At 45.5% G+C, this 13,352-nt stretch overlaps 1 protein-coding gene across 3 annotated transcripts in view; it reads left to right on the top strand.

Moving 5' to 3' along the window:
- Positions 1-13,352, top strand: part of SEMA6A (semaphorin 6A) — a 128,125-nt gene that overhangs the window by 54,466 nt on the left and 60,307 nt on the right. For all 3 annotated transcript variants that reach the window (XM_044263290.1, XM_044263307.1, XM_044263298.1), the window contains exons 2-3: positions 10,152-10,289; positions 12,450-12,567. In XM_044263290.1, the coding sequence (XP_044119225.1) occupies positions 10,190-10,289; positions 12,450-12,567 (218 nt within the window). In that variant the 5' untranslated portion in view covers positions 10,152-10,189. The remainder of the gene's footprint in view (positions 1-10,151; positions 10,290-12,449; positions 12,568-13,352) is intronic.

Here is a 13,352-nt window from a genome sequence, read left to right as displayed (position 1 = left end):
TTTCTCTCGGAGCCATGTTGGAAGTTGACGTCAAACCACAGGAGCAAGAACAGAGCCCGGCAGCCCAACTCAGCCAGAGGCAATCCCAGGCCAGTGAGGAGCAGAAAGGTGAGGGCTGCAGCTGGGAGAGTCTGTTTTCCATTAACTGCGCTGAGAGCAAGCAGAGGAGAAGTGACTGGGGAGAGTCACCCCATCAAAGGTTGGCAACTGCTGCCTTTTAGTTGAAAGCAACTCCGGATTTTGACAAAGTTTCGTGGAAAGCCCCAGACACTGATCTCGAGTTTGCTCTCTATAGAGTTACTCTCCAAGTAGCTTTCTAAAGGCAGAAGGAAAGTACCTTCAATGTAAGCCTGTTATTTTTTTGCCCTGTTTCATTTTTAATGAAATTAGCGATGTACAGAAAACCAGGGAGAGTAATGAGGAAAAAACTCCCATAATCAGCACCTCAGGTGAACGAACACCAATATTCTGAGCTCCTGCTGCAGAGCTTCCCCGCCCCCATCCTTCTTCATCCCAGGTCATAGTCTTAGAAGGAAAGAGTAATGTGATACACTCTTTATTCTCACCTATAATTCTTTAAACTGAACTTAGGGAGAAGTGCAAAAATCCACCCATTACTTCAGACAAATACTTTAAATTCCTTAGGCAAAGAGGGAAATGGTCCAGTTCCAGTGTCTGAAAATCCGATCGGCATGGAGTTGCTCATGGTAACACACTGTTCTCTAGACCTAGCCCACCTGAAATCTCTCCGCTCCCACCGGCGCCTCCTCTACCCTCCCCAGTCCACACTGACCCCCCACCCCGCAACGTGCCAAGCCTCTCTCCATCTGGAGGCCCTAGGGTGATCACCCCAGCTACTTGCCTTTACACCTCCTCGCTCTAGACAGTATTCTTCCCAGGACTCTTTTCTTTCTTTCTGAAACCTTACGGATATTTGTTTATGTATTCTATCTTGGGATAACAGGCAGGAGCTGTGGGGTCCATCTACTAAAGAGAACATCCTGGGGCAGGGGGTGCGAGGAGAACTTTTCTCCCATCGCCTCCTGCCTCAGCAGCGAGCACAGAGCCTGGCTCCCGACAGAAGGCAGGGAACTGGGCAGTGGCAGGAGTGAACACCAGGCAGCAAGCCCAGGAGAAATGAATGAGTCTTGGCTGCCTTTCTGAAGGCAGTGTAACATAGGGACAGAGCTCCGTGAGGGAGTCAGGAGTCCACTGCTATTCGGCTTTGCCACTTTTGAGCTGTGCCACGCTTGGCAAGTGACCTCCCTTCTCAGGCCTCAGTTTCCTTAGCAGTAAAACAAAGGGGGCGCGTGTTTCTGCCTCTGGAGCAGATGTTTGAGTTCAACCATGTTATAAAAGCTGGAAAGATGGAGGTGCCCAGAAGCTGGTGGGAGACGCGGCTACATTGTGGCTGGGACTGCTGTAGCCTTCTGAGCTCCAGACAGTGGGGCCAAGGTCATGACTTCACTCGAGGAGCGTCAGTGAGATAGGGGACTGTATCCGAAATGTCCAAGTGAAGCCCACCGGATGTGCTGGCTGAGGAGTGCATGTGTTGGGAGGAGAGGAAACACAAGGAAAGCCGCTGTAACACAGAACCTCCTGAAAGAGAAGACTTGCCTCTTCCCCTTTAAAAATGAAATAGCTTTACAGCCTGATTTTTCCAACAAAACTGTTTTTCCTAATAGGACTTCTGAATCCAAAGCTGTTTTCCTGCTCCCTTGCAACTGGTTTTGGCCCTAAAATGGGATATTACACACAGTGGCTGTTCATGATTAGATGCCACTGAATGCACATGCCATTCTCCAAAATGTGTTGAGGTTGGGTCTGTGGCATTTCCCCTGAAATGGGGGTTTCTAGGCTTCTGCTGATGGCTGAGAAGAGGAGGAAACCAGGTCTTCATTACAAGGTTAGGGCCATTTTTCTCATTTGCATGACCCTTAGATCTCAAGGCAAATATCACCCAAGAGGTGGATGTGGCCCTTGAAGCCTGGATAGAGCAGAGGTTTCCACCAGCATCGCCAGGCCCAAGTCATTCCTCATCGCCCCCGGGAAGTGTTCTTTGGTGGCCCGGTTATGCATCCTGAGGACAGCAGCAGCGTCCCAGTGTCCGCAGGCCTTGAAACAGGGCTGTGCAGGCCGGGGAGGGCCACCTGCTGCCTCAGCACTCTTCAATTCCTGAACCGGTCCTCTGGTGCGAGAACGATCAGCAGCTGGGTCCCCTGAGACAAGTGTCCAGCAAGCTGGGCTTTCTGCACCAATCCTTGCTCTCCCTCCTGTCTCTGGGCAGAGAGCTTCCTTCCACTGACTTGAGGGGTGTCCAGATCTGTTTATCTTATCAGCTGCTGAAGCGGGCTTGTTTCTACCCTTCCCAACAGACTCTGTTCTCTAGGATGTACTGACTTTAAAACATTGTTGTTGAGGCGGTGGCCGGCAGGCAAGTGGCTCCACTTAACACAGTGTTGTCATGAGCCAATCCACTTCTCCTAATGCTGTGGCTCAGAAACATTTGCGTCTTCTTACGTGAAGCCTGCAATCACGGGGCTCTAGAATGGAATGAGCCTTTGCATGCCTACACGTGTGGAAGCAACTGCATACTCCTCTGATAGATTTTTATTACTGAAGCCATTAGGAACGTCAAGCCACTCTGTTCACGGGAGCAGTGATGCATCAACATATATTCAACTACTATCTTAAGCACAGTCGCTATTTATGTCAGCAGCTCTCTCTTTTCCAACCTTCCTTCTGTTCCCCTTTCTTTGATGTCCTGGAAGGACACTGACTTTGGCGTCACACAGACCTGGCTTGCGTCTGCACCTTCCCTTCTTACTGATGGTGCTGTAAATATTGACTGTGGCACCTGGGCACATCCCTTAACCTCCCGGAGCCTCAGTTTCCTTGTGTGCCTAAGGCCTTAGACCATAAGGCCTGTCTACCTGGGTTGCCACAGTGTTTAAATAAGACAGTATGCATATGGACCCTGTATGCAGAGAGTGCGTGATAAAGCTCCATGCCCACCCCATCCCTTGCCCATCTTCCACACTGCTATTTTCCTTTGACGGTCAGGATTCACATTTTACAATCACATGATGAGAGTTACGCCATTCTGAGATGGGCTCTCCGCCTCTCCCAGATGGTCCCCCACCCAGAGACAGGAAGCTTCGTGACTTGGAAGGGGAAGGGCGGAGTGAGGGCAGGAGGAAAAGAGAAGGAGGAAGAAGAGGGGGCTTCCTCTCCCACTGAAGAAAGGCAATACCAGCTGCTAATCTGGGGTCCACCTGAGAATTTCTTAAGGAATTCCAAGAATGCACATTTATTGAGGGGTACAACTTTTCAGAGCATTATTAGCTCACATCCAAGCTTGAGATACTGTTTTGACCACCCTAAAGCTGAGGAATCTGGCTCAGAGACCTTCAGCTGGTAAGTGGGATTCAAAACTCTCTGCTCTTTCTGTCACCTACATTGTGAGCAATAGTCTGGTTTCATTGAGGAGCTTTTACACCAATGTCAAGCTTTTACACCTGGGTGGCTCAGTCGGTTAAGCATCTGACTTCAGCTCAGGTCATGATCTCGGAGTCCTGGGATCAAGCCCATCATCGGGCTCCCTGCTCAGTGGGAGGCCTGCTTTCTCCCTCTCCCACTCCCCTTGCTTGTGTTCCCTCTCTTGCTGTCTCTCTGTCAAATAAATAAAATCTTTAAAAAAGAAAGAAAGTGACATTACAAAGACACAAACTTTGAGGTCAGAGAGCTGGAGCACAGTAACCAAGGTACGGAAGTGAGCCAAGTATCCTCTGATAGAAGAACGGATGAGGAAGAAGAAGTGGTGTGGGCGCCTGGGTGCCTCAGTGGGTTAAGCCGCTGCCTTCGGCTCGGGTCATGATCTCGGGGTCCTGGGTTCGAGTCCCGCATCGGGCTCTCTGCTCAGCAGGGAGCCTGCTTCCCTCTCTCTCTCTCTGCCTGCCTCTCTGCCTACTTGTGATCTCTCTGTCTCAAATAAATAAATAAAATCTTTAAAAAAAAAAAAAAAGAAGAAGTGGTGTGTGTGTGTGTGTGCATGTATGCACGCACACATATATGCACAGTGGAATACTACTCAGCCATAAAATATAATGAAAGCTTGCCATTTGCTACATGGGTGGATCTAGAGGGTATTCTGCTAAGTGAAGGAAGACTGAGAAAGATAACACATTTCACTTCTATGTGGAATCTTAAAAACAAAATAAATGAACAGAACAAAACAGAAACAGACTCATAGGCCCAGGAAATAAAACTGTGGGTTACCAGAGGGGGGATGCCTGAGGGGGACAGGTGAAACAGAAGAAGAGGATTAAGAGGTTTGCAAGTTCAGTTATAAAACAAGTCAGTCATGAGATGTAAGGTCCAGCGTAGGGAGCAGAGCCAAATAGCATTGCAACAACTTCATATGGTGACAGATGGTAACCACTCTGATTATGGGGACCATTTTGTAATGTATAGAAACACTGAATCACTATGATGTAGACCTAAAACTAATAGGGTATTATATGTCAGTTACACATCAATTTTTTTAAAAAGGAAAAAAAATAGTTTCAAAGCTAGAGCAATAAAAATGGAAACGTCATCCTTACTGTAAAACCCAACTATCAGAATATAACTAACTGGTAACAACTGCCGTCTCTCTGGCCAGATTAGAACTCCTTATGGGATTTGAACCTTGTCCTGATGTTGAAACGAAGTGTCACAGGCCGGGATTTCTCAGCTCTAGCTCAAGGAACTTGAAACAGGAGTGCCCAGGTTCAAACTCCTTCCACGTCCTGTGCTCCCTAATCACCACATACTCATTCTGTTCGTCACCAGGGCAGAATCACCCAGAATCATATAACCCCAGAGCCTGGACTCCAGAGCCCATAACATTTCATATGCTTTCATTTTACAGGTGAGGAAACAGAGCCAGCAAGGCTACGTGACTTGCCTAGAGTCACCCTGTTAGTGTGCCCTTCCTTCTTTTAATGACAGTGTGAATTATTGATTAGCTGTAAAACTTCTATGATGTCAGCAGAAAAAGGGTTTTTTAAAAGAATTACTGAAACACAGTAGTAAATGATTTACTTCGTAAGAAAAAAAAAAAACCCACCACTACCATCATCCTCTTCATTCCTAGAACAAATATATAGAGTTATTATCAAGAGTACTTTGCATTAGCAAGTCTCCAGATAAATTATTTTTCTCACTGTCCGCACTTATTATTACTTATTATTAAAATGTTCATGGGGGGGGCGTCTAGGTGGCTCAGTGGGTTAAAGCATCTGCATTTGGCTCAGGTCATGATCCCAGGGTCCTGGGATCGAGCCCCGCACTGGGCTCTCTGCTCCGCGAGGAGCCTGCTTCCTCCTCTCTCTCTGCCAGCTTCTCCACCTACTTGTGATCTCTGTCAAATAAATAAAATCTTAAAAAAAAAAAAAAAGTTCATCGGATGCCAACACTCGAGAAGACAGTACCCCAAGTTGTATCTACCCAGCCAAGTCCAGGTACAAAGGCAAGCACCCCTGCTGCTGGGGCACATGTCCTCCATGTGTGGAGCACCCCGGTGGGTCTTCAAAACAAGCAACATCCATTCACGTTTGTGTGCAGACACTGAGTCCCCCAAGGCTCACATACTAAGACTGATGTGAGCTATTCTGCTTGTTTTTCCCTTGTCTGCCATGCTGATGTGCTTTTCCTGAGGGGCATGAAGGCTGCCCTCAGAGTCTTCAAGGGTCAGACAGGTGAGGTGAGTGGGTGATGAGGCTTCCTAAGACAATGGAAAATGGCGGAAATGTTTCCAAGTGGAGAGGGCTAGCATGCTCTCCTTGGGGAAGCCACCGCTCGGCTCCAGAGCACTGGCCATGTGAAATGTTGGCCAGTGAAGGCAGATCGCTGCTTTTTCTTTTTTTAAGAAGCCAGAAACCCAGAGTTCTATGTTAAATCTCCAATTTTTATTTCCCCCGAAATGCTGGCAACTAATTTTGCTTTTTTTCTGCTCTGTGAGCCAAACTTTGGCCAAGTCCTACCAGTCTGTGAGCCCAAGCAGAATTTTCCAGGGCAGGCGTTGGGGGAATGGCTGGGCAGAGGACTGGGGTTAAGCGTGAGTGGTACTCTGGCTGCACAGGCTTGTCATGGCTCCCCAGTCCTCATGGCACCAGATTAATCAGAAGGAAGACATGGTCATTTGTGACCTCAGTGACATCCCCTTTACTTCATGCTTTGCTGACACAGTCACCTGCTGCTATATGACAGGGGTGTGCAGGAGGGAGGTGGATGGAAGCTCCAACTACTGAAAATACTTGAGCATTTCAAAACACAATTATCACCACGAATGCAGCCACAGGATTTTCAGACAGACTTCCTTTCAGCCCCTTTTGTTCAGCCCTCAATCTGGAATACTGGAAGCTGGGTTCCTGGCCAATCAGCATTCTGCACAGACTATTCAGCTCACAGCAGCCAATAGCTCCAACACCACTTGTACGCCGTGGATCTGTTAAGTCAATTTGGTCTTAAAAATTGTAGGGGAAAAATTACAGTAGAAGAGAATTTTTATCTGGGCTGAGAGCGTGTAGTTAAGTCAACACAATTCTCGCCCATGTGACTCGGAGTAAAGTCATGTAACTAATTTTAGATGAATCCAAACAGATCTAATAAATTCACCCGGCAGATGCCTATTAAAATTAAAAATGCTCTTAAGGTTTTCCACAAATACTGCAGGTTGGAGAAGAGGAGGGTTATACCTTTAAAGTAGTGGTGGATTCTACAAAGGCCCTTTCTCTTCAGGCTCAGAAGAGTGGAAAGTTGAGACGATGAGATGGGAAATCAGGCAGGAGAAGCTGACTTTTGAAGTAAATGTTTTTGTTTAGAATGCTCATATTGGGACGCCTGGGTGGCTCAATGGGTTAAGCCTCTGCCTTCGGCTCAGGTCACGCATGATTCTAGGGTCCTGGGATTGAGCCCCGCATCAGGCTCTCTGATCAGCAGGGAGCCTGCTTCCCTTCCTCTCTCTCTGTCTGCCTCTTTACCTACTTGTGATCTCTGTCAAATACATAAATAAAATCTTAAAAAAAAAAAATGCTCATGTTGACAGCCTCCCCGCTGTCTCATTGTCTGGGTATCTGCTGAAGTCTAAGTCTAGTGGAGCCCAGGGAAGCACAGTCAACAGAGAGGGAAACCAGCAAATGGCTGTAGATGCCCAGAAACACACGGTCCGTGGGTAGCACTGCTCCAAGTCTCAAAAATTCCTTAAAGAACCTCTTCAATTGCAAGAGCCCAGCTAGCTCCAGAGTCTGAAATTCAGAGGCAAGTACCTGTTTGTGTTTTGTTCTCCTAAGCTCAAGGCCTGTCTACATCGCTGCAGTCTTAGTGGGAAGACCCAGCCCGCATTCCGTGGAATGGGAAATGACAATGTGATTGAACGGGGATCTCTCCACGAAATAATCGTTTCAACAAGAAAATATATTATCTACGTATTTACAAGGGTTGAGCCCAAAGTTGTGTAGGAAGGGAGTAATACATCACAACCCCGGCCGAAGACAACTGTGAAGTGTTCGTGCGGACGGCCCACGGTCTTGCCAGAACGCTTCCTCCCCTATGATGTACATGTTAACAATCTGATGATATGATGATAGAAAGACACATAAAACAGCTATTTTTCCTGGCATGGAGCCCTACTGTAAACCTGGAGATACTTAAATACCCCATCGCAGCCTCAGTCCTGGCTAAGTGTAAGGATTAAAGGATGCGCAGAACAGGTTTCTTCTGCAAGCATCACCCTGCCGGCCAGCTTCTGGGTGTGGAGCACGGTGCGTCTGCCCCATGCCGTCTTAACATGGGAACCATGAAACTTGGGAGATGCAATAAAATAGCAGGGCTCAGCCTCGTTGCCTTGTAGGGCACATGTACAGACACGGATGCCAACTGGGGAAGGCCAAAGACTCAAGTGTCGTGTCGAGACAAATTAATCTTTGAAAGTACACATGTATTTCCCAAGATTGAGAACCAGAATTTTGAGTCTGTTATTCTTTCTTCACCCGCTGCAAATGACCTGAGGTATCTGTTTCTGTATTAGGCTACAATACCACTCTGGAGCCCTCAGTAAATGTTGCCACTTCTGCCGGCCCGCTATAGTTTCTCATCTAACATCTAACAGCTGACTGGGATCTGGTTTATGTCTTGCTTACTCCCATCACTGATTTCTCCTCTTTAGTGTTCTACTGAACAGAAGCCAGGAGAAACAAACAAGGGGACCTCAAGGCTTCTTCCCTTTGGGTTCAGAGTTTCTGCAATAGGAAGAACCAGCAAATCAATGAGTGAACAGACAATCGCTTTTAACCTGTCTATAAATACATGCTTATGTCTCTGGGTAATGGATTGCCCTGGTGAGCAAGTCATCATTTAAAGCTTAATTTTAATCTCCACACCAGAGATGGAGATACGGAATGGCTTGGGCTTCTCTCTCACACTCTTTCCCTCTTTTTCAAGATAAATCAAATTAATTAATGTGTACTTTCCAACTGAAGAAATGATTAAGACCCAGCTGTGTCTGTGAAACTGTAAGTTGCGATGCTACACTTGGGACTTGTTACTGCTTTTTTTGGCATGAAGAAGAGAGACACAGGTATCTAACATTAAGTGTTCTCAAAAGTGTAAGTTGGCAGTCTGTTCGCCAAATTAACTTTCAAAGACCCCTCACTTACTAAGTTTGACCTTCCTACACACAAATCTTAAACGATCGATGGACTACTGTAAAATAGCTTTGTTCAACAAAGATCATCTTTGGCAGGCTACTTCAAAGGCTTTACCAGTCTGGAAAGATGAAAAGGTATCCCCATTTTACATGATTTCCCCTATAGATTAAGGCTTATTTGAAATATGCCTGAGAATTATGCGATATTTACTGAATTATGTGCCTTCTTTCCCCATAATCAGCAGCCCCAATGGGACTGCTTTTATTTCTAAGATTTAGGAGAGTTTTCTACACAAATACAGCATTTTTAAGAATATATACAGCGGTCAGAACAGTATATCTGGCATTTTTATTCACTACTGTTCCAGTGCAAGGCAGTATTTGAAACTAAAATATACAGAGAGAAGTTTTTTTAACCAATACCATTTCAGGGGATGCCTGGGTGGCTCAGTTGGTTAAGTGTCTGACTTCAGCTCAGGTCATGATTGCCAAGTCATGGGATCAAGCCCCAGGTCAGGCTCCCTGCTTAGCAGTCTCTGCTTCTCGCTCTGCCCCTCCCAATTCCTGTGCTCACTCTCTCAAATAAATAAAAAAAGTCTTTTAAAAAAAAATACCATTTCAGGATGTGGTTTCAGATTCTCCCTATAGTATTCTTCAGAGTCTAAAAGGATACATTTCTTTCTTTTTAAACAAACATTGTGTGGTTTTATTTATGTCTAAAGTCATTCTAGAATTACTATGGAATTATGGAATTATTTCAACAAAGGGGTGAAGCAGGTAACAGAAATTAACAAACAGGGTTCATTATGGTGTGTGTGTGTGTGCACACGCGCGAGCACACGCACATGTAAGCAAGTCTGCCTGTGTGTTGCGGGTGGGGTGTGGTGCCTGAAGGGAATAGTCACATTTAGGTCAAGAGGTCAGATCTTCCGATTTTTATCAGAAACCTCCTCCCTCCCCCCCAGTATTGGCAACCACTTCAAATTTTTTTAAAGAACCAGAGCTCGACAAACAAAACACATCTGGCGGGTGGCAGGCTGCCTTAAACCTGCTGAGAAGAAAAGTATTTACATTAAAAAGAAAAAAATGCTTTCTCAGTCATCCATACTTTTTGGAATGCGTTTTCATGACCGTGAATAGGAACCTTTGACAGCCTTAAGATGGCTTTGGACAGAGGAACTAACAAGGTTCTGGGTCCTGTGTTCCAGGAGCAGCTTTGTGAAAGGGCTCTGATGCACCAGGAAGGAGGCTGCCGTGGGTAACAGATACAGGTTTCTAATATAAAACACAGGAATCCATGAATTCACAAATGAAAAGATATGAAACACAGACCCCTTTTCTCTTAAATTTATCTTCAAGGTCATTTCATTTTAGGGAGGTGAACACAGCTGACTTGACAAAAAAAAAAAAATATATATATATATATATATATTTAATAATATCCTTCTTTGCTCTCTGGCAGGGTGAAGTAGAGAAATAAAGTCTCTCCGCTGAACTACTATGAGGTCAGAAGCCTTGCTGCTATATTTCACACTGCTACACTTCGCTGGGGCTGGCTTCCCAGAAGATTCTGAGCCAATCAGTATTTCGCATGGCAACTGTAAGTACCCGCAATCATCACTGTCATTCACTCCTTCTGTGGGCATTTTAGGTTGCATCACCCAGCAAAACACCCACCTTTTCTAAAACTTAATACAACAGGAGACTTGCTAGTAGACAACAGCAGAGCCTCATCAAATTGGGGAGATGGCTGTTCTGTAACTCAGTTAAATACTGTCGGGGCGACCCCTGTGTGAACATGTGTGTGAGGATCTGAAACGTTCCTCAAGTCCCTCTGATGAAGTGTCTGGCCACGACAAGCAGGCCATCCTCGATCGTGCCTGGAAACCAGCAGTGGGAAAGTATCACTACCATGTGGGTATCGCCCGGACCATGCCTTCTCACGTGTGGTTAACATGTGGGCCCTGTTACAAGATGAGAACAAGAAAAAAACACTATTTTCTTCTCTTAGATTTAGAGGTAAAAACTTTGCGGGACTTTGGATTCACAGAGGACCTATTTTAACTATTTGTAACTGTCTTTTGGTCTCTGCTTCACTGTGAAGGGTAGAGAGCCATGTAATTAAGAGTTCAGATGACTATCCAAGGGGAAAAGTCCTACCCGCACGTGGGATCCAATAGCCCATGTACTACTTCTTTCCCTTCCCTCCAAAAAACAAAATGTTTTATCGTAGTAAAGGTGAAAGGGAGCCGTTTTACCCAAATATCCATTTTCCCCGTAGCCATCCCAAAACAAACACTGAACAGACCCTAAGGAAAGTATTTAGCTACAGGGGATATGAAGGAGAACCATCATATGTGGCTTTCAGCTGGACAGTCCCTGAAAAGGGAAAGAATTTCATGAAAGTGAGCTGGCAGGACTTGGCACAGAAGACAATGAGTATACAAAAGTCAGGGCGTGCTTAAGGACCAAACTGTGGAGTTCAAAATGACTAAAGAGGCAGTCCACCTGACTCAGTGTACCAAACCTTCATACGCATTTATTAATCCCCATTTGGGATAGGTATTTGATCTCTGGTGCCCCTGTAAAGAAGAGTCCCCAGCCCAAATATGCTGCTGAAAATGGGAATGTCAGTGGACACTCAAATCCTTGACAGAAGAGGGACACGAACTATCTTAGCAAGTTCCTTGATGAATGGGCAAATGAAACTTCCGAGGGTGCAGGGGAACGCACAAGATAATCCCATACCAAGCCTGACTGTGAGTCAAATATACCGAGGCTCTCTAATACCCACTGTGAGTAATGCTCGGAGACTCGGGGATTTCAGTGCTGGGGTCGAGCATGAATCTGTGAATGGGTTTCAAGCCATTATTTACAACCCACCCCAAAAAACATTTTTAAATATGACTCATCCTTCTTTCCTTCTGAGTTTCTCTGGAGGATTGCCAGTGCTCTGGAGAGTGTAGGTTTAAAGGCAGAGAGATTTTTGAAATGTAGGTATTTCTAAAGGTCAGATATTATTACAAATTGCCCGCTCTCAGCTCAAGAGAACAGGAGGAAAGCAGAAATATGTTCATTGACGGATCTCCAAGTCAGGGAAAATTCCAGATCACCCGACTGGCTACACTTCGTTTGACCCTGTCCTGTCAAAGCCCCCGCTTCTGTGAGATTAGCCAATTGCTTAACTCAAGAGTGAACTTCCCACAGTTCCTAGAATGCCAACCAATGTAGCGGGGCTGCCTTCAATAGTAGATTATTCCAACTGGACGCCTGTGGAGACTGTATTTTTCTTCTGGCTCCTGGATGAGGGTTCTCGCCTCCAGACCACATTGCCTTTGTGGTGATTGATGGGAAAGCTGCTTTGAAATAGTTTTGTCCGGAGACAAGATCTTTGGCAGGCTGCCCCTTAGGCTTAGCACTCTAAAGAAGATGAAAAGAAACTGGAAGAAAAGAGCACCTTCATGTAAAGGGTTCACTTGCAAGTATAACCCCCCAAAAGAGGGACAAGTCAGAAATTGTGACACCGAGAAACAGAAGTCCGGGCTGATTATCATCTGGAAATGAAACTGTAACTTGATCGTCCTCACAGAGCACCCATCTATCACAGGCTTTCCTAAAGTAATAAGACTCCTTGGATAGGGAAAGGGGTGGCATGGACTGACTTAAATATGGTTTTGTTTTGGGGCCAGGGCCCTCCCCTGCCTGCCCTGTCAATCCCTGGCTTGATTTCCTCTCCCTCTCTTGCCCCATCTCTTCACAGATACAAAACAGTATCCGGTGTTTGTGGGCCACAAGCCAGGACGGAACACCACACAGAGGCACCGACTGGACATCCAGATGATTATGACCATGAACAGAACCCTCTACGTTGCTGCTAGGTGAGTGGCCTTTCCCTCATGTCTGCCTGAAGAGCGTTTGGAGGGCTCAGATCTGAACGTACCTGTGATGCACCATTTTAAAGACCATGACGTTCCCAAACAACGCGCTGCTGAGCTTAAAAAGGCTACTTTTGTTGGTCAATCATGCTTTTAAGATTTTCTGTGTCTGTTTAACTACAGGTGGATTTAGATGGAAGTGTTTGCATACGCAGAAGCTTAGACTTAAATAATCCACTGTTTGTCTTGAAAATATATGCAAATAGCTAATCAGGCAACCAGGAGAGCACTTCCATCCTTGATACTTGTTAAATTAATCCGAATGTGTAAACATGTATTATCCAGTGTGTGTGTAAGTGTAATAGTCACTTTGTAGTGAGTATGTAGTATTTATCATTACTGCAATAGAATGACAGTAGCACCAGTTTTAAAAGAGTTTTTAATTTGGATCTAGTTAACAAAACACTCAACCACTGGGTAATGTCATTTAAACAGACCGTGTCTTAAGGGCTGAATAGCATAGCAAGAAAACAGCCCAAACAGGGCTCATACAGATTTAGGCTTATGTCTTTATTCTTCATTAACCTGGACCACAACCTCTCTGGCCATGATGTGTCCTCTCTCAAATCAGATGTCAGATTATTTTAAGAAGTCCCTTGGGGTTCTAACAGTGGATGATTCCCAATCTTGGAGGTGCCTAGTTCATTCAAAAAAATTCTAAATGAAAAGTGACAAAGAACACTATCTTGTGGGGTTCCACACTGATCTTCACCTGGGTCCACACCGAG

The sequence above is a fragment of the Neovison vison genome, chromosome 1, assembly GCF_020171115.1.
Source record: "Neovison vison isolate M4711 chromosome 1, ASM_NN_V1, whole genome shotgun sequence".
In the NCBI taxonomy this organism is placed as follows: Eukaryota; Metazoa; Chordata; class Mammalia; order Carnivora; family Mustelidae; genus Neogale; species Neogale vison.
The sequence above is the reverse complement of the archived record's forward strand: the minus strand, read 5'-3'. Positions and strand labels throughout refer to the sequence as shown.